General features: G+C 34.7%; 4 protein-coding genes and 1 pseudogene across 6 annotated transcripts in view; 3 read left to right on the top strand and 2 right to left on the bottom strand.

The window, feature by feature from the left end:
• Positions 1–22,657, bottom strand: part of LOC110672040 (wound-induced basic protein) — a 47,003-nt gene that overhangs the window by 17,885 nt on the left and 6,461 nt on the right. The gene's annotated exons all lie outside the window — the stretch shown is intronic.
• LOC131181497 (uncharacterized) lies at positions 54–2,304 on the top strand (annotated as a pseudogene).
• LOC110672036 (FHA domain-containing protein FHA2) lies at positions 2,434–9,301 on the bottom strand. Of its 3 annotated transcripts, none has more exons than XR_002498194.2 (4): positions 8,614–9,301; positions 5,264–5,430; positions 3,177–3,518; positions 2,434–3,076 (listed from the first exon to the last, which is right to left on the bottom strand). XR_002498194.2 is itself a non-coding variant. In XM_021834703.2 (3 exons), the coding sequence occupies exons 1-3, from the start codon at positions 9,236–9,238 to the stop codon at positions 3,309–3,311; spliced, it is 1,002 nt and encodes a 333-aa protein (XP_021690395.1). In that variant the 5' UTR covers positions 9,239–9,301; the 3' UTR covers positions 3,150–3,308. The 3 variants fall into 3 exon arrangements, 1 of the variants encoding a protein (XP_021690395.1); XR_009150020.1 differs by having other exon boundaries at positions 3,202–3,518; XM_021834703.2 differs by lacking the exon at positions 2,434–3,076 and having other exon boundaries at positions 3,150–3,518.
• Positions 11,827–18,680, top strand: LOC110672039 (DNA-directed RNA polymerase subunit 10-like protein). The gene is made up of 4 exons (XM_021834708.2): positions 11,827–11,962; positions 12,314–12,372; positions 17,923–18,017; positions 18,461–18,680. Exons 1-4 carry the CDS (start codon positions 11,927–11,929, stop codon positions 18,484–18,486), a joined length of 216 nt encoding a protein of 71 aa, XP_021690400.1. The 5' UTR covers positions 11,827–11,926; the 3' UTR covers positions 18,487–18,680.
• On the top strand, positions 18,831–22,646 carry LOC110672038 (uncharacterized). The gene is made up of 2 exons (XM_021834706.2): positions 18,831–19,871; positions 21,086–22,646. Exons 1-2 carry the CDS (start codon positions 19,615–19,617, stop codon positions 22,479–22,481), a joined length of 1,653 nt encoding a protein of 550 aa, XP_021690398.2. The 5' UTR covers positions 18,831–19,614; the 3' UTR covers positions 22,482–22,646.

The following is a 22,657-nucleotide window of genomic DNA, read 5'->3' as shown; positions in this document are numbered from 1 at the left end:
GTTACATTTTCTGAACTTTTTTCCGCTTTCCTTTTGGGACAATGAAATTCATAATTTCTGCCTGAAATTCCCTTGAAGGCACACTAGTTGTAATTTGATTCAGCTGCTCAACTAGTCAATTTTTATTGATAATTAGAACTTCGGAATTGAAACTTCAAAAAAAAAGTCATATATATATATAAAGGCCGACTCTAAAATTGAAATTTGATGGAAAAATCAGCACAATTAAATTGAAATATTCAATTATTCACTCAATAACATTATTTTTTTGAGACCTATAATTTTTTTTTTTGGACTTCTATTTTCCCCAGCTTCCAATGGAAAGAGTTGGATGCGGTATCGTTCAAGCGTAAAGAAGCGAAGTGCAATAGATTGAGGCCAAAACTGAAAATGGGCTAAATCCATTCCAGGCTTCATCACCGATGTTCTCAACCAAAGCATCAGCTGAAATAAAATTTCTCATTAAAAATAGCATCAGGGGATGCACTTCATCGCCCCCAGCATCATCTTCTTCATTCTCAGAAAATTGGATGAACCGTATATTCATACCCTCTCTCCTTGCAGGTTTTATTTTTTCCTCTTTTTCTGCTATTTTTCTGGTAACCAACCCCTTATTTGGTTATTAATTTGCAAACTTTGGAATTTTTTCATGCAGGGATTGCTTGCAGAGGAGATGGGTTGGAGTTTTTTCTGCTATTTGCCATTGTTACTGGTTGCTATTGCGGTAATCATATCTCATCTCTCTCACTGTATGATCTAGTCGCCCAGTCACAATTATCGTTCACGAATGTGTTTGGGTTGTGAACTTGCATCATCTCCCAGTTTGTTTTGTGGGATTTTCGATGGAAATTGCATGTAAGAGGCTCTGGACTTTTTAACTTCTTAGGATTGGAAGAATGTCTTTGCACTTGAACTCTCCATTTTTGAATATTGATTTGGTGTGTGAAAGAATGCACCATCCGTTTAATTACCTCCAGATTTCATTGACATCCCGGAAAAGATTGAAAGTAGGCTTAGATTTTTAGTATTCACACATTCAAGCATTCCAAGTAATACCCATAAGGTGGTTTGATTTTCTTTTGTTGTGAGGATCCTTTGACCCCATAGGAATTGTAAGCCATTTCTTTGTATGGGACACACTTGTTGCACTCATGTTGGTAGTCAATTCTGTGGATATGGTTCTCTGAAACTTCAATCAACATTTAGAAGCTTCTAATTGTAACAGTGTCTGGGAACAGCTTATTCCTCTTTGTTCGAGGAATGTGTTATGGCCTGAAAATATGGTGATTGTTGCATGACATGCAATCTAATACTGTAAATATGAGTACACAAATCGGCCTAGGTGGAGCCTTTTACCCTAGCATTGGTCTGTAAAGCATGATATAGATTTGAATATGGGCCATCATTGTTGGGTTCAAAGCATGTAAGTCAAATGTGAAACAGCTGGTTGTTTGAAAATTACATAGACAAACTGGGTTTTTGTAAAAGGACAAGCTATTTTTCTGAGACCTGTTTGTGTGGCTTAGAGGTGTGCTTTCTTTGATTCGGCAGGGGCAAGTGAATTTGTAAGGGTAGCTTGGTAATCAGAATCTGGTGATCTAATGAACTCTGCAATTGCAGGATTTCGTAGTGGTGCACTTCTTGGACGTCTTCAAGGTCTAGTTCCATTTAGCAATCTCTCTCTCTCTCTCTCTCTCTCTCTCTCTCTCTCTCTCTCTCTCTGTGCCATATTTTACGCGGATGCTATTTTTTTTGACATTATAGGTGGTCAATTTGGTTCCTTTCTGTTACTCTTATCATCTTTGTTGCTGTGGGAACAATGGTGGATTTTGCTGTGATTAAGCTAAGACCTTCCATGACACGTTTCAGAGAGGAAAGGTAGTTGGTCAAGTTACCAGAGTGGTCTCCCATTGAAGCACTTGATGAGGAAGCTCTTGCCTACTAAAGAAGCTAGGGAAAAACAACTCTATGCGCAAAGAGCTCATGGTAAATTAAGCAGAGTGAGAAAACCTAGTTTGAACCTGAATTTTGTTGACCTATATAGTGTATTTATTTGGCATACTTTAGAATTGGCTAGGATGAACTAATTTCGAAGCTTTTTAGGAGAAGGCAGGGATTATGTTTTGATGATCCCGTTGTTTCTTTATTCTAGTATTTGCCATTGTTGATGTGCCTGAAAAATACTTGTTGTCCATCTATACTTCATAGTTCATACCAATGTTTACGAACTTTAATTTCTTTGTTAAGTACTACACTAATGATATTTATTGGCAAACGGGCTCAAGACAATCTAGTTGACTAGTCCGATTTGGATTCCTTTTGAAATAAATTATTTACAATAAAAGAATTCTCATAATCATGTATGAATTCTATTTTTTTTTAAATAATTTTTTTAAGTTAAAAAAATTAAATTCTTTCATTTTAAATATAGAATTAATAAAAAAAGAAAAAAAATCAATTGAATTAAATTCTTACAAAATTATAATTTTCAAACAGGGGCTTGAGATGTTTTTTGTTCACAATATTGTTTGAAAATGTATTGATCAGACCTTGATGAACTATTTTGAGGGGATAAAGAAAGAGAAACAGGAACCTTTTTGTCCATGATATCTTCCACAAGTGAAACCGAACAAGGGATGGGTGAAGCAGTCAAATCTCAGCTTTTTGCACGAATCCCAAAGGGCACATCTGATAAGCAACAGTAATTATCGCCAAGTTGATCTTGTAGAAGTCTACAACATGTTAACCTCAAAGTTAAGGAGCTGGATTTCAATCCCCAGAAAAGTGAAGGATAAACGATGAAAGTTGCACAAAATTGGCCATGTTATCTACCATGCTTCAAATACATTTAACGTAGGAATCTGAAGGCTCAAGCTAAATAACTGAACATCACTCATCTTATGCTAAGATCAGCCAGTAACCTTGTTGCATTGGTGGAGACTGGATGTATGAATTCAACTCTATCGTATGGATCACAGGAGGTTTAAAGACAGCAGTACTGGATGGCTAAAAAATTTTGGAGGCAGTGAAATTCCCACATCATTAAGAGATGTTCTCAAGAAACAGGAAATCTTTCCTGAAAAGATGTAAAATTGCATTACAAAAATATAATGTACAGAATATTCATGACAGAGACAAAAACAAGAAAAGAGACAATTATGCTGCATTTCATTTACATGTTTTCAAGCTGCAAGTCCAGACCTAATCCAAGAGTCAAGATCAACAATCTGCAACTTAATTCACTCAGTGGACAAACTGCATGCAGCTAGGCCATGTGAGAAGAAGAACCTAGTTATGTTCTCAGTATCTTATGAAAGCAGAGAGACGAGAGAGACAAACTCCAGTGTTACACGACCCTTGGACCTCGTGTTGATGACAAAATGCTCTGGGTATTTTCTCAACAACATAAGCAAGCCATACCAGGGTTTCCCTTTGGATTCAGGACCAGGCCAGTCCTCAGACGTGAGATATCTCCTCACCCGAGTATGATGCCAGACATTGCTAAATTGCTCCACCAACTAAACATGTAAAAGCAGAAGGGGTAAGCATGTGAAAGCATCCCATGGAAGTAACTAAAACCAGGAACAAAAAGAATGTCAGGAAACAGCAGACTTTGGAAATTATGTAGTGATAACTGTAAGCCTTCGGGTATCATGTTCAATACAATGGGGCCACAGCTAAATGATCCACGGCATTTGAACAGAAAGGTTTCTCATTCCTAAGTTGAAGCAACTTATGTCTGAATCTGGCCCAAACTACCCTTGTTAAGCGGCTCACCAAATAATATAAGTATTGAAAATTCTTGAGATAAAGACTTAGTTGAATTGAGTATTGAAAATTTGCCCCAGAACGCCATTTTTTTATGATCCTTTGCTCCAACAGCATATAGGATTTCTTGAACCATGTAATATCTCACACTGGGTAATCCTTTAACAAATAAGGGGAAGACTATAATATTTCTCTTTATGGGGCAGTAGAACTACTCAGGCAATTGTCAAAATTTCATTTGTACATCATCATCAAGGTTGTCAAACTCTTTTTTCTGACCTAGAATTGCTGAAAAGATTGTAAAATCGATTCGTAAAATTGTAAGATTTTACAACTTAATTAAAATATCTTTCAAAAAATATATAATCATATTTATATAAACACATAATAAATTTTCATATACATTTAAGCATAAGTTATATATATAAAAACAAGCTTTCTAACATATTTTTAAGTTTTATATTCAAATTATTTTAATTTTAAATGAAATATTTTCTTCACCACGTTATCAATATGAGAATAATTAAAATTATACAAACATACACACATATATAAACTTCATATTTGAAAGTATAATTCTAAGTTTCTTTGAAAAGATGTAAATACAAATAATAGAAATATTTGATGAATAATATATAGAAATAAGATCATATTTTTTATAATTGAAATATAACAAAAGTTGTCCCAAGAATAATATAAAAAAAATTACAAAATATAAATGAAAATTGTAGGAGCAAAAATAATATTTATTACTATATTTAAAAACTTAATAAATCTAGAAATGATGTTCAAATAAACAAATGACAATGATTTCGATAAATTGAAAGAAAATATTTTAACCTATAAAATTTTGAATATATAAAATCATAAACTCATAAAATCGTGTTGTTTTTATTTCAATTTTACTATTTAAAATTGTGATTTTACCTAGATTTTACTTTATTTCAATTTTACATATGTTTTGACTCGTTTTGATGATTCTAACTCATAAAATCGTAATATGTGTCAACTTGTGATTTTAACAACTATGATCATCATAATAATTTTAGGAAACAGCACACAAATTAGGCATCCTTATCCAGTATATTGCTATAAGTGGCATTCCCAAATATAAGAGAATGGCATCCTCCATCCAAAGCCATTGAAGTTGCATAAAGTAATAGCATCTAAAATGAAGGAATTGAAGAAATGAAGATTTTAAATTCTTCCAAATGATTCTTAGAGCAATAGGAGTACTTTTCTATGAAGTGAAATAACCAACAGAAAACTGATAATCAGGCTGCAAGCCAGTAAGAAGGTTTTCCATGATAAACAACCCCCAAATGAATTAAGTGGACACTGATTAAGAATATGCAGCTAGTTTGAATACAGCTGAATCTATATAGTTCAGGTATCTGAAGAACAAGTGATTTAGTAATAAGGAGGTGGTTTTTGCAAGCAGTGAGACCAAGATAATTAAAATCATTAGAAATGCTGATTGAAGACAGCAACTAACCTCAGCATGGAGTTTCTCCATGGGCATCCATTCTCCAGGACCACAAAGATCAGACAGCACAGTAGCAACAGATGACACTACATCTTTTTCTTCCAACTGCATAAGTTGGTGATTGTCAGAATCACGATCAACCCTTGATCTTCCATCTATTTTCTTCTCTGCAGGAACTGGCCATGATACCATGACAATGACAGCAAGTTATCATGTACAACTTTTTTACTAAATAGCACTTTAGGCATTCCAGAATATTAAATGGAAAATGAAAAGCAATTTATTGATGCCAGATTGAGCTGAAATGTAATTGGATTTTATAAGGCATGAAAACAATAAGGGTAAATGACTTCATTGCCAAAAGCTGGGACCATGGTTTTAAATCGCGTTCATGGCAGCGTTTGCGTTTGTGGTCGTGAGTAATAGAAACGGGCATGTAACGGCCGTAACTTAACGATAATGGCCTGTCACTATGCAAATTTTTTTGAAAAATTTGCAAACTTCATGAAATGAATAAATATTCAAAGACATAATTAAAACTAAGATATACAACTAAATAACAAGTAAAAATATATCAAATAAAGACATTAAATTCACCATTCTTATACATAATTAGGATTAATCAATTTAAAATCAAAATAACTAAGAAGGTAGCAAATAACTAACCTTATTATCCCTAAAATGAGTATCTAGAAGATCCTTGATTATCTTGACTTTGATTCTAAGATTGGAACTGGGAGCTTTGATTATTAGCTTAGATTGTAAACTTACTATGTAATTAGATTGCACACTTGCTTACTATTTAATTTATGATTTATGAAAATAAATTTCAATAGTTAATTTCATGATTAGTTATTGTTTTCAAATTTTATGTTGCCAAAGCCTAAATTTATACTTAGCAAATATTATTAAAACCTAAAACTTTTTTGTAATATTATTTTCTAATTATTTATGTATTCACCTAAAAATAATTCAAAAATAGCTAACAAATAGAAAAAAAAAAAAAACTCACCCTTTAATCTTTTACTTCAAAACTACCTTATCTATTTGATGTATGCTCTTGAGCTCAAAATTTGTAAAGAATTGAATGATTCACTTGAGTTGATTGTGGAGAAAATTAAGAGAAAGTTGAGAGAAAATGACTTTTTTGCCTATTAAGAAAATAAAAAGGTGCTAAAATAAATGAGCCAAGATAGTTTTTTGCCCAAGAAAAGGTTTCCTTTACCATATTTCATATGAAAGAGGTTAAAAAAAAAAATAGCCAAGAATTCTTAGCTGAAAAAGTAACTGTCATTATGATCGTTATTTAACGGTCGGTAATGGCTATTACCTTTAGATAACATCGATAGCGGCCTTTAACAGATTTAAAAATCTATTAAATAACGGTGATAACCATGACGATAAGCCAAAAAACCTTTAAATTACGTAACGGCTGTTATTTAAAACCATGGTTGGGACCTATGCTACCTAGAGTGTGGATAGCTTAGGTACACAACGAAAATGGGAACATGAAAAAAATCCTTGTTTAGAATTGCGATACAATGGGTAGGCATCTTCAGATTGCTCAGCAAGAAATTTGATTACCAGGAATGTAGAACACTTTTCAGGACCAAAAATATCCATGTCCCAAAATTTGCAGAATATAAATAGTAATGAAATTACTGAATTTTTCAATTCTTAGCCCATGGTGGTTTGCATTTTGGAACAATAATTTTGAAGTTCCTAATCGCTAATGATCCATAGCTCAGGTTGTGTGATCTTGAGCACAAATCACTAGGGTGAAGCTATTTATGGTAACATTGGTCAGAACATCCATCAAATATTTGCTTCCTACAACATTTCAACGCAGAAATAGCTCTCTACACACACATCACAAAAAATGAAGGCATCATCACTATTCTTCTTAAGAGCATTAGGAAATAATGAAAGACATCAGTGCATGAAATACTGAAACTGATATCAATTACTATAATTAAACAAATAAAAGAAGGAATATAATGAAGAAAAAAGAATCAAGAACATACCGAACTCACATGGACAGAGCCTGTTTGAACTTCAAAGGGATGCAATAGATAGATTATTATTATTTTTTTCACATTCCAGATTCAGAACATACACAATCATTAATGTACTATAATGATAGTGCGAAATGTGTTTAAATTGTTAATATCCCACATTGGTTTGGAATAGAGGTAATGTACTCCTTATAAGGTCTTGAGCACTCCTCCCCCTTGAGTTAGCTTTTGAGGTGAATTAAACCATTTCCATTTTTTTAAAATGGTATTAGAACGTCCCAACCAATGTTTGAGCCTCCCATAAATGTTTCACGCTCAATGTGTTTAATTCTTGGTATAAAGTGTGTTAATATCCCACATTTGTTAGGAGTAATATACCTATTATAAGGTTTTAGGCACTCCTCCCCTTGAGCTAGCTTTTGGAGATGAGTTAGGCCCCGCCCATTTTATTAAGATAAATGACTAATTAATGTACAGTCACAAAACCTTATGGGGAGTCAAAAGACATGATTACATCCCTGGACTGAACACCAAATAATATGCAAATAAGCTTACAGTGGATTCTGTAGACAATGGGATCAAAAAACACCAAACTAGCAAAAATGAGCATGAATATTCTGCCTATAACTATATTTGCAATCAAAGTAAATTCATCAAAGGCTCGATAATAGCTACTTATAATCCACTAAATATTAAGTTTTAAAAACTTGTCTCATGAATGTCTCTTTGTTATTATGCCATGCACATGCACACACACCAAATAAATTGAATGATTCAAAAAAAAAAAAAAAAACGTAACAGAGTTACCAGACCAATTCATCCATAAAAGTAGCTGCAGAAATCCTGACAATTTACTGATAATTGCAAACTAACAAACATTCCAAACAGCAAGGTGCAACAAATTCAGTAATACAAATCAAGAGTTGGAAAAACAACCACTAGAACTTGATCCTGATGTAATTGAAACCCAACACGGCATTTAGAATTGAGTTTCCCTGCCCAGCTTTTATCCTAAAAAGACATGCCACCAAATCCACATACAGAAAAAAAGAACAATTCAAAAACTAATAACGAACATGTTTTATTGTAAACGTTAAAACCAACAAAAAAAAAATTCCAAGAAATAGTGCCAACATTTACATTGTAAGAAGTTGAAATGATCAAAACAGAAGATTTTGAAAGCTAAATCAAACAAAAGCAACAAATGCTTAGTCCCACAAAAAATTTAGAGAATTATACTATAATATAATAACTACATATATACATAAAACTTCCTGTGGATGACTTAAAAGCAACAATCCTCAAATCAACTGTAGGAAAGAAAGAACAATTACTGCTACTAACCTAATGCTCCAGCCAATCCCACTTTACCACCGGAGCCACCACCTGCACTGTAGCCGTACCCCTCAAAACCCTCTCTCCTCACCTTCTTTCCACCATTACCACCGCCACCACCAATCTCCTCTTCATCATCGTGCTCATCCTCGTAAAATTCTCTTCTCCCTTTCTTAACTGCCGCCACGGCCACAGCCCCCGACATCCTCTCCGCCCCAGAGGAATGATAACCGTACTGAGGCATCACCGCCACATGATGCCTGGGTCCAAGATGGCCGCCTAGAATACTCCTCACGGGAAGCAGAAAATAAAACTCCTTATCCCCAATTTGCAACAGATCTTGGGAATCAAGCTTGACAGGAGGGTTACCAGGGAGATGGAGGACACCTTCGACCAAGCAGCCGTTTTTACCAAGAACCTCTAGGGCAAAACGTCGGCGCGTGAAATCGTAAAAGATGCGAGCGTGGTGACGGGAGATGTTCATACCGCCACCAAGGCTGGAGAGGTCGACATCGACGGTGGATTTCTTGGAATTGCGGCCCAACATTATGGAGTATGTTTGCATGTAGTACTCAAAATCCTCGCCTTGCAGCTTTGCAAAGCCGGCTTCGACGTCGCTGCCTGCAGTCCCCATGGTGCGTCCGGAGAAATTGGGATTGAGCTTTACACACAGAATACTTGTAGGGGATTTTATACTCCTTATCACACATTAATATATTATTATTATTTATTAAGAAATATTTTATTTTTATATATTTATATATTATATTTTTAAAAATAAATATATTATTAGTATTATATTGAAATTTACATTTCTTAATAAAAATTTTATATTATATAATAATAAATTAAAATAAAAAAGAAAATACACCCACTATCTAGCAAATAAACGTGAAAATATCTAAAGTTAAATTTGATTAATATCTCAAATTCAAATTTATTTTTAATTTCATTAAAATTTATTTTTAATTATTAAATTTATTTTAAATCTTGTTATTTTTATGAAAAATATTTAAATTTATTTAATTTTATATATTTAATTAATAATTTATATAAAAAAATATTTTTATTAATAATCTATATTTTTAAAATTTTATATTCAACTAAACTCAACTCAACTAAGACTTAATCTCAAAAATTTAGGGTTGACTATATGGATTTGCTTTATACATTCTAAACGATTTTGGGTTAAATCCTCAGAAATGTGTAATACTTCTAGGTCATGTTGTACTACTCTTCTCCAAATCAATTTATGTCTATCCCTTTTTTTCTTTCTATCCTCTAACCTAATATGCTCTACTTGTCTAACTGGAGCCTTCGTATGTCTACGCTTCACATGACCAAACAGCCTCAATCTCCCTTCTCTCAACTTATCTTCAATTGGCACCACTCATACCTTTTCTCTAATACTCTCATTACGGACTTTATCTAGTCTAGTATGGCCACTCATCCACCTTAACATTCTCATCTCTGCAACTCTTATCTTAGACGCATACGACTCCTTCAGTGCCCAACACTCACTACCATATAACATAGCCGGTCGTATGGCTGTACGGTAAAATTTTATTTTCAACTTATTGGGAATCTTACGATCATATAAAACTCCCGTGGCACGTCTCCATTTCAACCATCCGGCTTTAATCCTATTATGACTAACATCCTCCTCACATCCACCATCTACTTGAAGGACTGAGCCTAGATATTTAGAGTGATTACTTTGGGACAATACCACTCCATTCAAACTAACTCCTTCCCTATCACCAGTTTGGTCTTCACTGAACTTGCAATGCATGTGTTCTGTCTTCGTTCTACTTAACTTAAAACCCTTTAACTCTAGAGCACTTCTCCAAAGCTCTAACTTTCTATTGACTCCTTCTCGTGTCTCATCTATCAGAATAATATCATCCGCGGAATACTCTCTTGTATATGTTTCGTCAATTCATTTAAAACTAATGTAAAAAGGTAAGGGCTTATGGCTGATCATTGGTATAATCCAATTGAGATCGGAAAATCTCTTGTATCCCCTCCCATCGTGCGCACAATAGTAGTTACTCCTTCATATATATCTTTCAACACTTGTATGTACCTAATAGATACCCTCTTTTGTTCTAACACATTCCATAAGACATCTCTTGGAACACTATCATAAGCCTTCTCCAAATCAATAAAAACCATGTGTATATATTTCTTCACATCTCTATATTTCTCCATCAAGCTTCCAATGAGAAAAATCGCTTCGATAGTTGAACGACCGGGCATGAAACCAAATTAATTGAGAGAGATAGAAGTATCATGACGTAGTCGATGCTCCACAACTCTCTCTCACAACTTCATAGTATGACTCATGAGTTTAATTTCCCTATAGTTTGAGCAACTCTATATGTCTTTCTTATTTTTAAAAATAGGTATTAAGATACTCCTCCTCTGTTATATTTAATTTAAAAAATAATAAAATTTAAATTTAATCCAAAACCTATGGAATTAGAGTTTATTATAATCGACTACTAATAAAATTGTAACTTCTTGTCATCTTAACTCTGATCCAAATTATTTAAGTTCTGTTTGACATTGAGTTTTAGAGTTTGAAATTACTTTTCTGAATAAAAGTATCATTTTAGATACTGTTGAGAAAAATAATTTAAAAAAATTATTTTATTATTTTAATACTTTTATGACTAAAATTGATTAAATTTAATTTTTAATTATTTTTTAATACTATCTAATTAATATATTTAAAAAAGTGATTTTTTCAACAACAATTTTAACAACAGTGCTAAACAAATCTTTAATCTTCAAATTTTTAATACAAACTCAGTTAAATAATTTTCAAAATCAAAATTAAATTAAAATATATCGATTTATATAATTTTAAAATCACAACTAATATAACTCAAATAAAAATTATAAAAATTGAATTAAATTAATATAATTTTACCAGTTTCATTAGTTTTGACAGTTTAATTCTCCTGTCAAAAAACACGTTAGTCAACATATTTTAGTCTTCAATATTTGTATTATATAACCCAATTTTAACTATTAATGTTATTATTATTTTGTATATTTTAACTTTAATACTATTTAGTCTTCTGATTATAAGTTGATTAAAAATTTAACAAAAGTTTAAAGAGTTTGATTTTATAAAATAAAAAAATATTTTAATTAAATTTTAAATAATGACTAAATAATTAATTTAATAAAATATAATTACTTGATAATAATTTTCCCAAATATAAAGGCCTTCGCTGCTCTGGTGTTGCTGACCAACCAAGAAATCCTCCAGGGAAGATACGACCAGAGAACAGAAGCAGGGAGGCAATAAAAAATGATTATACCAGTTCGTTGTTTCACTTGCGGCAAGGTAATTTTTATGCGCTCTTCCCGTTTCTTCTCTATTATTTCAATAGCCTAATGCCCATTGTTTCAGGGATTTTCTCTTATTTATCCACGAGATGGCTTAAACCCCTTCTTTTCTAGGGTTTTATAACCTATTTATCGTTGCCCGTTTTCAGCTTTTGTGTGTGTCTTTTGAGACCAATTGAATGTTTAATGAAAAAACTATTAGAACAATTTGTTCTTAAAATTTTGAGACTAGGTGAATGCTTATCATGTCATTTTTTACTTGGTTTGAGAAAAGAAAAAAAAAAAAAAATTCCCCTGTGTTCTTATGTTGCATTTAATCTTTTATGGCGTTGGTTATGTATTTTCTTAGGTGATTGGAAACAAATGGGATACTTATCTTGATCTCCTTCAAGCAGATTACTCCGAAGGGTGAGATTATCGTTGAGCATGTCTTTTTTTATTGGTTTGTTGTTTTCAGTTCCATTGGTTTTTGTGGAATTTCTAGAATCTAGGGATTGAATTGAAATCTTGTGCATTGAATATTTTTTCCCCTTCTGGATCCATGATTGTGAAAAGTGCACCTCGAGCACTCTGGGACTTGAGGCTGATTCATGATTGTCAAAAGTTCTACTCCACTCATTATTTTTTATTTGGTTTTAATCACTGGATGGCACTCTCTATGTAACCAAAACAAGTATAATTAAATAGATTCAACTCTTAAAAGGTGAATATTACCATATGTGCATGTGCCTTATATTAATCTTAGTAATGATCTTTACTGATGTAGCTTGAGGTATGATTTCTATGTACTTTATCTTCCTCATGATTCATGTTGAACTAGTCTCAATAGTTATCATTTCTGTAGTATTTCATTTGATTGTAAAATTTTGGGCTTCTGTATTCGATAATTGCAATTACTTCTACTTGAAAATCAAATCATTATGTCTGTAATGCAGTGTTATTAAGGCGAAAAACGACACTAAGGCGACAGGTACCATATAGCCTTAGGCGAGAGGCAAGGCGAGGGCCTTTTTGAAGCAAGGCGCCATAGCCTAAATTGTCTAAATTATACATATATATGTATAACACTTTACACAAATCTATTTAGATTTCAATAGTTGCCTAGTCTTTCTTACTCCTTTATAGCAAAACAACACCTTACACAAATGTATTCAAATTTCAATAGTTATTAATTTCCTCAATAGCTATTAGCCTACAATGACACATAAAATACATGTGTTATCCACCATAAATTTGCAAGGAGCGCCTCAATGTCAATTTTAATTTCTAATTATAAAACTGCATACATATATTAAACAATAGCCATATGACAAAAAATTAAACAACAAATTAACAAAAAAACATATCTAACAAAAACAATTAAAATAAAAATTAAACATTACTCATATAAAAAAAAGCCATACCCTTAACACAATAATAAAATTAACAATGATATCCATATAACAATAAATTAACAAGAAGCATTTCATATCTAAAACAACAATTAAAATAAAAAAAAAATAAATAAAACAATAATATGACTAGCAGAGTAAAAAAGAGGAGAGGAGAGTAGAGATTCTGTTTTGAAGAAAAAGACGAGAGAAAAGAAAAAAAAAAAGAAAACAGAGGTTCTGTTTTGAACTATAGCAGAGTATAAGAAGAGAGAAGAGAATGAGACTTTGCTGTGTTGAAGCTTGAAAGAAGAAAAACATAGAAGAAGAGAAGTGGAGAAGAAATAGAGGAAAGAAGGAGTAGAGGAGAGAGAGAGGGGAAGATGAGACATACCCATAGTCCCATATTCAATAAAGAGAGAAGGAGAGAAAAAGAAGAAAATAAAAAAAAAGGAAGAAAGCCTGCAAAGATACTGCTGTGTTTTAGAGAAGCATAGAATAGAGAAGAAGAGAAGAAAGAGAGGAAAGAAGAAGAAGAAGAAGAAGAGGGGAGAGAGAGAGAGAGACACATACCTTATGTTGAGAGAAGTGAGCTAGGTTGTATATTTCTACTTTTCTCTTTTTTGCTTTCTGTTTGCGTGAGGTAGCCAAGACTAGATAGGGATTTTTTTTATTTGGGTTACAACTCAACTCAACTCAACTCAACTAAGCCTTTATTTCAAAAATTTGGGGTCGGTTATATGGATTCTCTTTCTCCACTCTAAACGATTTTTGGTTAAATCCTTCGAAATGTGTAATGCTTCTAAGTCATGTTGTACTACTCTCCTCCAAGTCAGTTTAGGTTTACCCCTTCTTTTCTTTCTATCCTCTAACCTAATGTGCTCTACTTGTCTAACTGGAGCTTCTGTATGTCTACGCTTTACATGACCAAACCACCTCAATCTCCCTTCTCTCAACTTATCCTCAATTGGCACAACTCCTACCTTTTATCTAATACTCTCATTACGGACTTTATCTAGTCTAGTATGGCCACTTATCCACCTTAACATTATTATCTCCGCAACTCTTATCTTAGACACAAATGACTCCTTCAGTGCCCAACACTCACTATCCACTCACTATCATATAACATGGCCGGTCGTATGGTTGTACAGTAAAATTCTCCTTTCAACTTATTGGGAATCTTGCGATCATATAAAACTCTCATGGCACGTCTCCACTTCAACCATCTGGCTTTAATCCTATGATTAACATTCTCCTCACATCCCCCATCTACTTATCCTCAATTGGCACCACTCCTACCTTTTCTCTAATACTCTCATTACGGACTTTATCTAGTCTAGTATGGCCACTCATCCACCTTAACATTCTCATCTCTGCAACTCTTATCTTAAATACAAATAACTCTTTCAATGTCCAACACTCACTATCATATAACATGGCCGGTCGTATGGCTGTACGGTAAAATTTTCCTTTCAACTTATTGGGAATTTTGTGATTATATAAAACTCTCATGGCACGTCTCCACTTCAACCATCTAGCTTTAATCCTATGACTAACATCCTCCTCGCATCCCCCATCTACTTGAAGGACTGAACCGAGATATTTAAAGTGATTACTTTAGGACAGTATCACTCCATCCAAACTAACTCCTTCCCTATCACCAGTTTGGCCTTCACTGAACTTGCAATGCATGTATTCTGTCTTGGTTCTACTTAACTTAAAGCCCTTTGACTCTAGAGTACTTCTCCAAAGCTCTAACTTTCTATTGACTCATTGCGTCTCATCTATCAAAACTATATCATCCGCAAACATCATGGACCAAGGGATACTTTCTTGTATATGTTTTGTCAATTCATCTAAAACTAATGTAAAAAGGTAAGGGGTTTACAACTGAACCTTGGTGTAATCCAACTGAGATAGGAAAATCTCTTGTATCCCCTCCCACTGTGCGCACAATAGTAGTTGCTCCTTCATACATATCTTTCAACATTTGTATGTACTTAATAGATACCATCTTTGGGTTACAAAACAATTAAAAAAGGAAAAAAAAAAACTTTACTTCAAAGAGGCGTCGCCTCAGCCCCTCGGAGGCCCTTGCCTCGCTTGCTGGGGGCGCTCACCTTATTGAAGGCAAGCCAGGCGGTGCTAGGTGGGGCACTAGAGGGGCTCCTCGCCTCTCCTTGTGCCCTGCCTTGGCGCCTCTGGCGCCTTTAATAACACTCCTGTAATGTGCACATTTTAATAAATATGCACCTCAAATCCCTTGGGTGTGTGTTTGTGCCTTGTGCATTAGCACAAGTCTTAGGGACCCTTTTTCCTTTTAACCTTATTTTGGCAACTAAAGATGGAACTATAGTTATTAGGTAGTTAAGATGTTAAGCTATGTCATTGTGTACAATGATGTGCTTATCCATATAAAGCCTTGTTTCCAATTGAAGAGAGTATTGATGATCATGTTATGTTTGATCATGAATATATATAAGTGCAGGCAGAGAAAGAGAGAATGGTATAAAAAATTACCTAAGTGTGATAATAATGAGGCATATGAACAGTACAAGATAGTAAAGAAAGAAGCAAAAAAGGCAGTTAATCAAGCAAGAGTGCAGGCCTTTGAAAAGTTATATGAGAAACTTGAAATTAAAGAAGGGGAGAAAGATATTTATAGATTAGCAAGGAGGAGAGAAAAGAAATATTAAGATCTTAATCAAGTTAGGTGCATTAAGGATAAATAAGGAAAAGTGTTGTTGAAAGATTAGGACATTAAAGAAAGATGGAGAAATTATTTTGATGATCTTTTTAATAATAGTTAAAATGGTAATAGCGTGAATATAGATTGCAGAGCAATAGAAAAGAATGTGAATTATACTAGAAGGATTAGACTTTAGAAGTAAAGGAAGCACTTAAGAGAATGAAAATGGGTAAAACCTGTGGACCCGATGAAATACTAATTGAAGTGTGAAAGTGTTTGGGAAATATGGGAGTGGCATGGTTAACTAAATTGTTTAATAAGATTCTAAATTCAAAGAAAATGTCTGATGAATGGAGGAAGAGTATTTTAGTACCTAGTTTTAAAAATAAGGGAGACATACAGAGTTGCTCAAACTATAGGGGAATTAAACTCATGAGCCATACTATGAAGTTGTGGGAGAGACTTGTAGAACATCGACTACGTCATGATACTTTTATCTCTCTCAATCAATTTGGCTTCATGCCTGGTCGTTCAACTATGGAAGCGATCTTTCTCATTAGAAACTTAATGGAGAAATATAGAGATGCGAGTAAAGATTTACACATGATTTTTATTGATTTGGAGAAGGCTTATGGTAGTGTTTCAAAAGATGTCTTATGGAGAGTGTTAGAACAAAAGGGGGTATCTATTAGGTGCATACAAGTGTTGAAAGACATGTATGAAGGAGCAACTACTATTGTGCGCACAGTGGGAGGGGACACAAGAGATTTTTCTATCTCAGTTGGATTACACCAAGGTTCAGTTGTAAGCCCTTACCTTTTTACATTAGTTTTAGATGAATTAACGAAACATATACAAGAGAGTATCCCTTGGTGCATGATGTTTGTGGATGATATAGTTCTGATAGATGAGATGCAAGAAGGAGTTATTAGAAAGCTAGAGTTTTGGAGAAGTACTCTAGAGTCAGAGGGTTTTAAGTTAAGTAGAACGAAGACATAATACATGCATTGCAAGTTCAGTGAAGGCCGAAATGATGATAGGAAAGGAGTTAGTTTGAATGGAGTGATACTGTCCCAAAGTAATCACTTTAAATATCTCAGCTCAGTCCTTCAAGTAGATGGGGGATGTGAGGAGGATGTTAGTCATAGGATTAAAGTAGGATGGTTGAAGTGGAGACGTGCCACGGGAGTTTTATGTGATCGCAAGATTCCCAATAAGTTAAAAGAAAAATTTTACCGTATAGCCATACCACCGGCTATGTTATATGGTAGTGAGTGTTGGGCATTGAAGGAGTCGTATGTGTCCAACATAAGAGTTACGGATGAAAATGTTAAGGTTGATGAGTGGCCATACTAGACTAGATAAAGTCCATAATGAGAGTATTAGAGAAAAGGTAGGAGTGATACCAATTGAGGATAAGTTGAGAGAAGGGAGATTGAGGTAGTTTGGTCATGTGAAGCATAGGCATACGGAGGCTCCAGTTTGATAAGTAGAGCACATTAGGGTAGAGGATAGAAAGAAAAGAAGGAGTAGACCTAAACTGATTTGGAGGAGAGTAGTACAACATGACCTAGAAGCATTACACATTTCTGAGGATTTAACCCAAAATCGTTTAGAGTGAAAAAAGAGAATCCATATAGCCGATTTCAAATTTTGGGATAAAGGCTTAGTTGATTTGAGTTGAGTTGAATTGATGCAGAAACTACGGGTCTTAATTTGATAGATCATCTTACTTGATTCGCAAAAGAACCATCAAGAGCATTGGTGCATTGATTCTTGCTGACTGTTAACATTCCTAATATTTATATGAAATTTGATGACTAAGACTAATAATGAACAGAACTTGTAAGAGGATATATGAAGACTAGAAATAACATCTTGTTGCTTGGCATGCAGAGATGCTCTTGATGCATTGGGGTTGGTCCGCTATTGCTGCAGGCGAATGCTCATGACACATGTTGACCTCATTGAGAAGCTTTTGAACTACAATAGTATCTCCTTGGCTCTCTCTCTCTCTCTCTATCACACACACACACACACACACATATATATATATATATATATATATATATATCAACATTGTAGTGTATTTGTCGAATTTGAAATACACTCTTGCAAGGCTGACTGGTAGTTGTGGTATTAGCTATTTAGTCAACTGTCTTTGCATGATTAAATCCACCTAAGCAGTTTGATCATGCTTTTAGCATTTTATTATTAAATTTGATGTAATATTTAGGACTCCAATATTTTGATATTTGATCCATTGCTTTGAGTTTAGATTTTAAAGTTTACATCAAGAGAAGAAGAGAGTTGATTTATTTAAGCATGTGTTGATCTTAATCTGTTTCTACGTGCAAACTCTGATATTTATTTGTTTATAAATTACTGTTGGATTGGATATAGCTTCTGGTGCTGACAAAATACTTTGCTGCAGCTCTGGAGAGAAGTGAGGGCAGTTGAAGGAGGCTGTGGCCCTGTGGAGTTACAAATGTTCTGAAACTAGCTATCAAAGATGTGTGGTGACTATGGTGGAAATGTAGACAATGGAAAAAAAAAGGGAATGTTCAAATATCATGTTTAGATTCATCACTGTTGTTTTTTTCCTGTTTGAAAACCAGACCTATATATTAATGTGATGCCAATGTTGTGAGGAACTGTTCAAATCATTTTGTATGTTTCTTGTTTCATGCTTTTGGAAATCTTCTTTAAAATGGTGATGATCTGTCATGATCAAGATGCTCCTGTCACAGGCCATGAAATTATTATGCCTCATCTAGTTTTGGATTTGCATTTTAATAATTAGCTTCATTTGCATATCTAAGTAAATTAGGATGGTAGTATATTGTCAATGTATTGGCAGCATTTCTATTGTCTTGTATATATATATTTTTGTATTTTCCCATGAAGCCAAAAGAGGTGTTTAGCTATTTCTTTATCATTACAGGTCAATGATTTCTTAACTTGAACGTTGAGGTTCCCATCATTTGACCGTTTTAACAGTTACGTGTAGTTATGGCTTGGCCCCTATCCAATTAAATTGTCCTGTCATATAAGATTGGAGCACTCTGCTTCTTGTTAAATAATAGCAAAAATCAATACAACTTAGTAGACTGTTCAATGTTCTCTCACCTTCAAACACTTTAAATTTGAAAAAAAAAATTAGAAAAAAAGACAAAATAAAACAAAGGGTGGTCGTTTTTCAAATTTATCTAATAGTCTCTAACCATGATAACATCATTCGTGCAAACATTTCCCAGAAGCCAAAACGCAGCGTCGCAGTCGGCTTCACCATCACTCAAAGACTCTCCCGTCTTCTCCCGCAGTTCATTTCCTGAAAATTCCAGCTCAGAGAGACACATACCCTTTACTTGTTTCACGTCTATCTCGTCTCCATTGCTTTTCTCTCGTTTTCTTTTCTATAATGCACTAATATTCAATACCCGTTTCCCATTTTATTGAACTAAAAACTCAAAAGGTCACTCTCTTTAGATCGATCTCAGCTGCGATGCTCTGATTCTTGTGCAAGACCAAGCAAAACCCATTCTTTTTTTCTCTTGAAGGAGTAGAAATTGTTGAGTTTTTAAGAGAATGGGCGTTTTGAGGGAGTCGTGGTGCTTTTGCAAAGGAGTGGGCAAGTCGGAGAGAATGAAAGCTGCCATTTTCTCCGATAAGGGTCTAGCCATGGTCACAATCTCCTGTGCCGGAAACGGAACTTCTGGCACCGGTTTCCTGATCCACCGGAATCTCCTCTTGACTACTCATGTTAATATTCCCTCCGTTGCTGCTGCTGAGAGTTTGGAGATCCGGCTCCAAAATGGCGTACCTGCTAGCCTCGTCCCTCACAGGTTCTCTTTCTTAATATATATTTTTACGTATAATTGTTGTTTTTGATGTTGACATTTCTACCCATTTTATCTTCTGGGTCTGTGTTTGTTTGACGGGAAAAAGTGGGATCTTTAATAGAAGTTGAGTACTTGATAGAGATTGATTTTGAAATAGTGGAAAAGTCCATTTGAACTGAGCCAATGGTTTTTTAGGTTCGGATGAGTAAACTTGAGATGTGGATTTATTTGACGGATTGAGAGGGAAAGTGATATTAATGGAAATGATTTTGTGAGTTGAGGTTGCAGTATTAGTGTTGGTGGGTTGTCGTATCATCTCCCTGAAAGGAAACTATTCATAATTGTGTAAGCACTGGATCTGATGCAAATATATGCTTGTGTATGAGAGGTTACATTTGCATAAATAGTAGTTGGTTCTGCTAATTGAGGAACAGTGAACATCCTTTAGTATTCATTTTTTTGCATTTACTATGTGTTTGCATCGTATCTGAGGTGATGTGAAATAGTTTCTGTTTTCTTTAGGATGCCTTATTGTGATAGCAACTCTCATTTTGTTGCATTCACTAGACCTATGTGCCTTAGAACTAGAGCCAAATACTTGTAATTCTTTTTAACAGAAGTCTACCAAAATACTTGGATTAGACAGATATTCATTGAGAGTTGACAACTCACTCTATAGAGTTAGTACTCCTAAATAATAAAATTCATGATGAGAACTAATAGGCTAAACTTGGACTTGAATAAACTAAAAGCAAGACTCTTAGCATGTCTTAAGGTTGTCCCTGTTTCATAGGAAATTGCATTCTACCCTTGATTGCAAATTTGCCTGGAAAACCAAAGAAGCTTCATAATGTCTCAGTCTATCAATTGATGTAAAGCTGGACCACATGTAGGGTCCTACATAAGAAATGCTCTCAGTTGCCAGATTTGAATATGGGGTGAAAGTAGCTCAGCAATAGCTTTCTCTCATGGCTGTATCAAATGCTTAATGGCATGCGTTGAAGTTTTATTTTGGGTGATTCACATCTTGCCTTGCTTTACAGAATTATGTTATTTTATACTTCTTATTGTAACTAATGCTGCCACATTGTCTGTTGTCTGTAGAGACATTGTATGTATTGGAAAGGAAAGAGATGACAACTTTTCTTCCAAATAGCTTTATGGTTTAATCTAGGCATTCTTCAATGAATTTTCTTATGTTAATTATTTAATTGCAGGTTTTTTATCACCAGTTCTGTTCTGGACCTTACAATAGTGGGTTTAGATGCCATGGATGGAGACTCCAATTCCCAAGGACAGCAGCCTCACTACTTGAAGACATGTTCAAAACCAAATCTGGATCTGGGCAGTGTTGTCTATCTTTTGGGCTACACAGAGAAGGAAGAACTGACAGTTGGTGAGGGAAAGGTGGTAATAGCCACTGACAATCTCATAAAACTGTCAACTGATGGAATAATATGGAGCCCTGGATCTGCTGGATTTGATGTACAAGGCAATCTCGCTTTCATGATCTGTGATCCTATGAAACTATCAACATCTCCAAATACCAAATCTTCTTCAACTTCATCCTCATCCTCAACATCCTGGAAGAAGGATTCTCCTATGCAATTTGGTATTCCTGTTCCCATCATCTGTGATTGGTTAAACCAGCATTGGGAAGGCAACCTTGATGAACTTACCAAACCCAAGCTACCAATCATTAGATTGATGTCCACAGGCCAGAAAAGCGAGCATTCTTGTGCTTCCTTCAGTCTCCGACAGGTTTTTAAGTCGACAGATGTGGATAATGATGGAACCCCTTCATCATCAAATACAATCTCTAAACCTGGGGACCAACATGGACCAGGTTGTTCAGGTGTGGCAAACATTACAAAAGAAGAAACCCTAACCACTAATCCCCATGCAGTTCATGTGCAGGGAATCTTGACTCCAGAAATTTATGGGTCAAGAAAGCTGACTGCAGCTCCCATTAGGAAAAAGGAAAGTGTTCAAATTCAGCTTTTGGATATTAATTTCCTCCCAAGGATCGCCAAAACAACTGTTCAACCACCAACAGGCAACCAGCTCCCACCTAACTCTGATGAGAATCATGTTGAGGAACTTCCTCTGCAGAACCTATCAGGTGGAGATCAAATTGAGGACAGAGGAACTGTGAGTCCTGAAGTAGATGCTGAGATTACATCTACTGGTTCGGTAAATGGGGCCCAAAGTGAGGTCCAGTCAAGTTCCTCACCGGTGGAGGTTTTAGAGATGCATAATGGATATAGCAGCGAGGAACAGACCATGTACTCTGCAGAAACTGCTGAGAGCCGAAACTATCCCAGTCCAAGGGAGGGAAGGTTTCAACACGTTGGAAGGAGCCAAAGTTGTGTAAGTCACAATGGATGGGGAAATGCTGCCCACAAGAATCCCATGGCCCGTAGGGCAATGCTAGAACAGCAGAGAAGCTTTATCCATGGAAGGAATATGCATTCACAAGGGGCAACATCTCAAAGGAGTAATGACTACTTCAGTCCAACTGTGTCATCAATAATGAAGAAGCGAAACAACTTAGAACGGCCTACTAAACCGAAGCAAAGTGCTGTTCACTCTTCTTCAAGATGGAATTTCTGATTATTCTAGATTAATTTGATATCAAAAGAGATAAACAGAAATCCTATGTTTTTGTTTTGTTTGGATCATGTCCATTCAAATGCATATAGTGTAACTAATTTATTGATACCACGTGGAGACCAATCTAAGATAAATAAGAAAATTCGACAAGGTTGTAGACTTGCAGTTTTGCTCAG

Source organism: Hevea brasiliensis, chromosome 7 (genome assembly GCF_030052815.1).
Source record: "Hevea brasiliensis isolate MT/VB/25A 57/8 chromosome 7, ASM3005281v1, whole genome shotgun sequence".
Lineage (NCBI taxonomy): Eukaryota > Viridiplantae > Streptophyta > Magnoliopsida > Malpighiales > Euphorbiaceae > Hevea > Hevea brasiliensis.
Note: the sequence above shows the minus strand (reverse complement) of the source record. Positions and strands in the feature narration are given on the sequence as shown.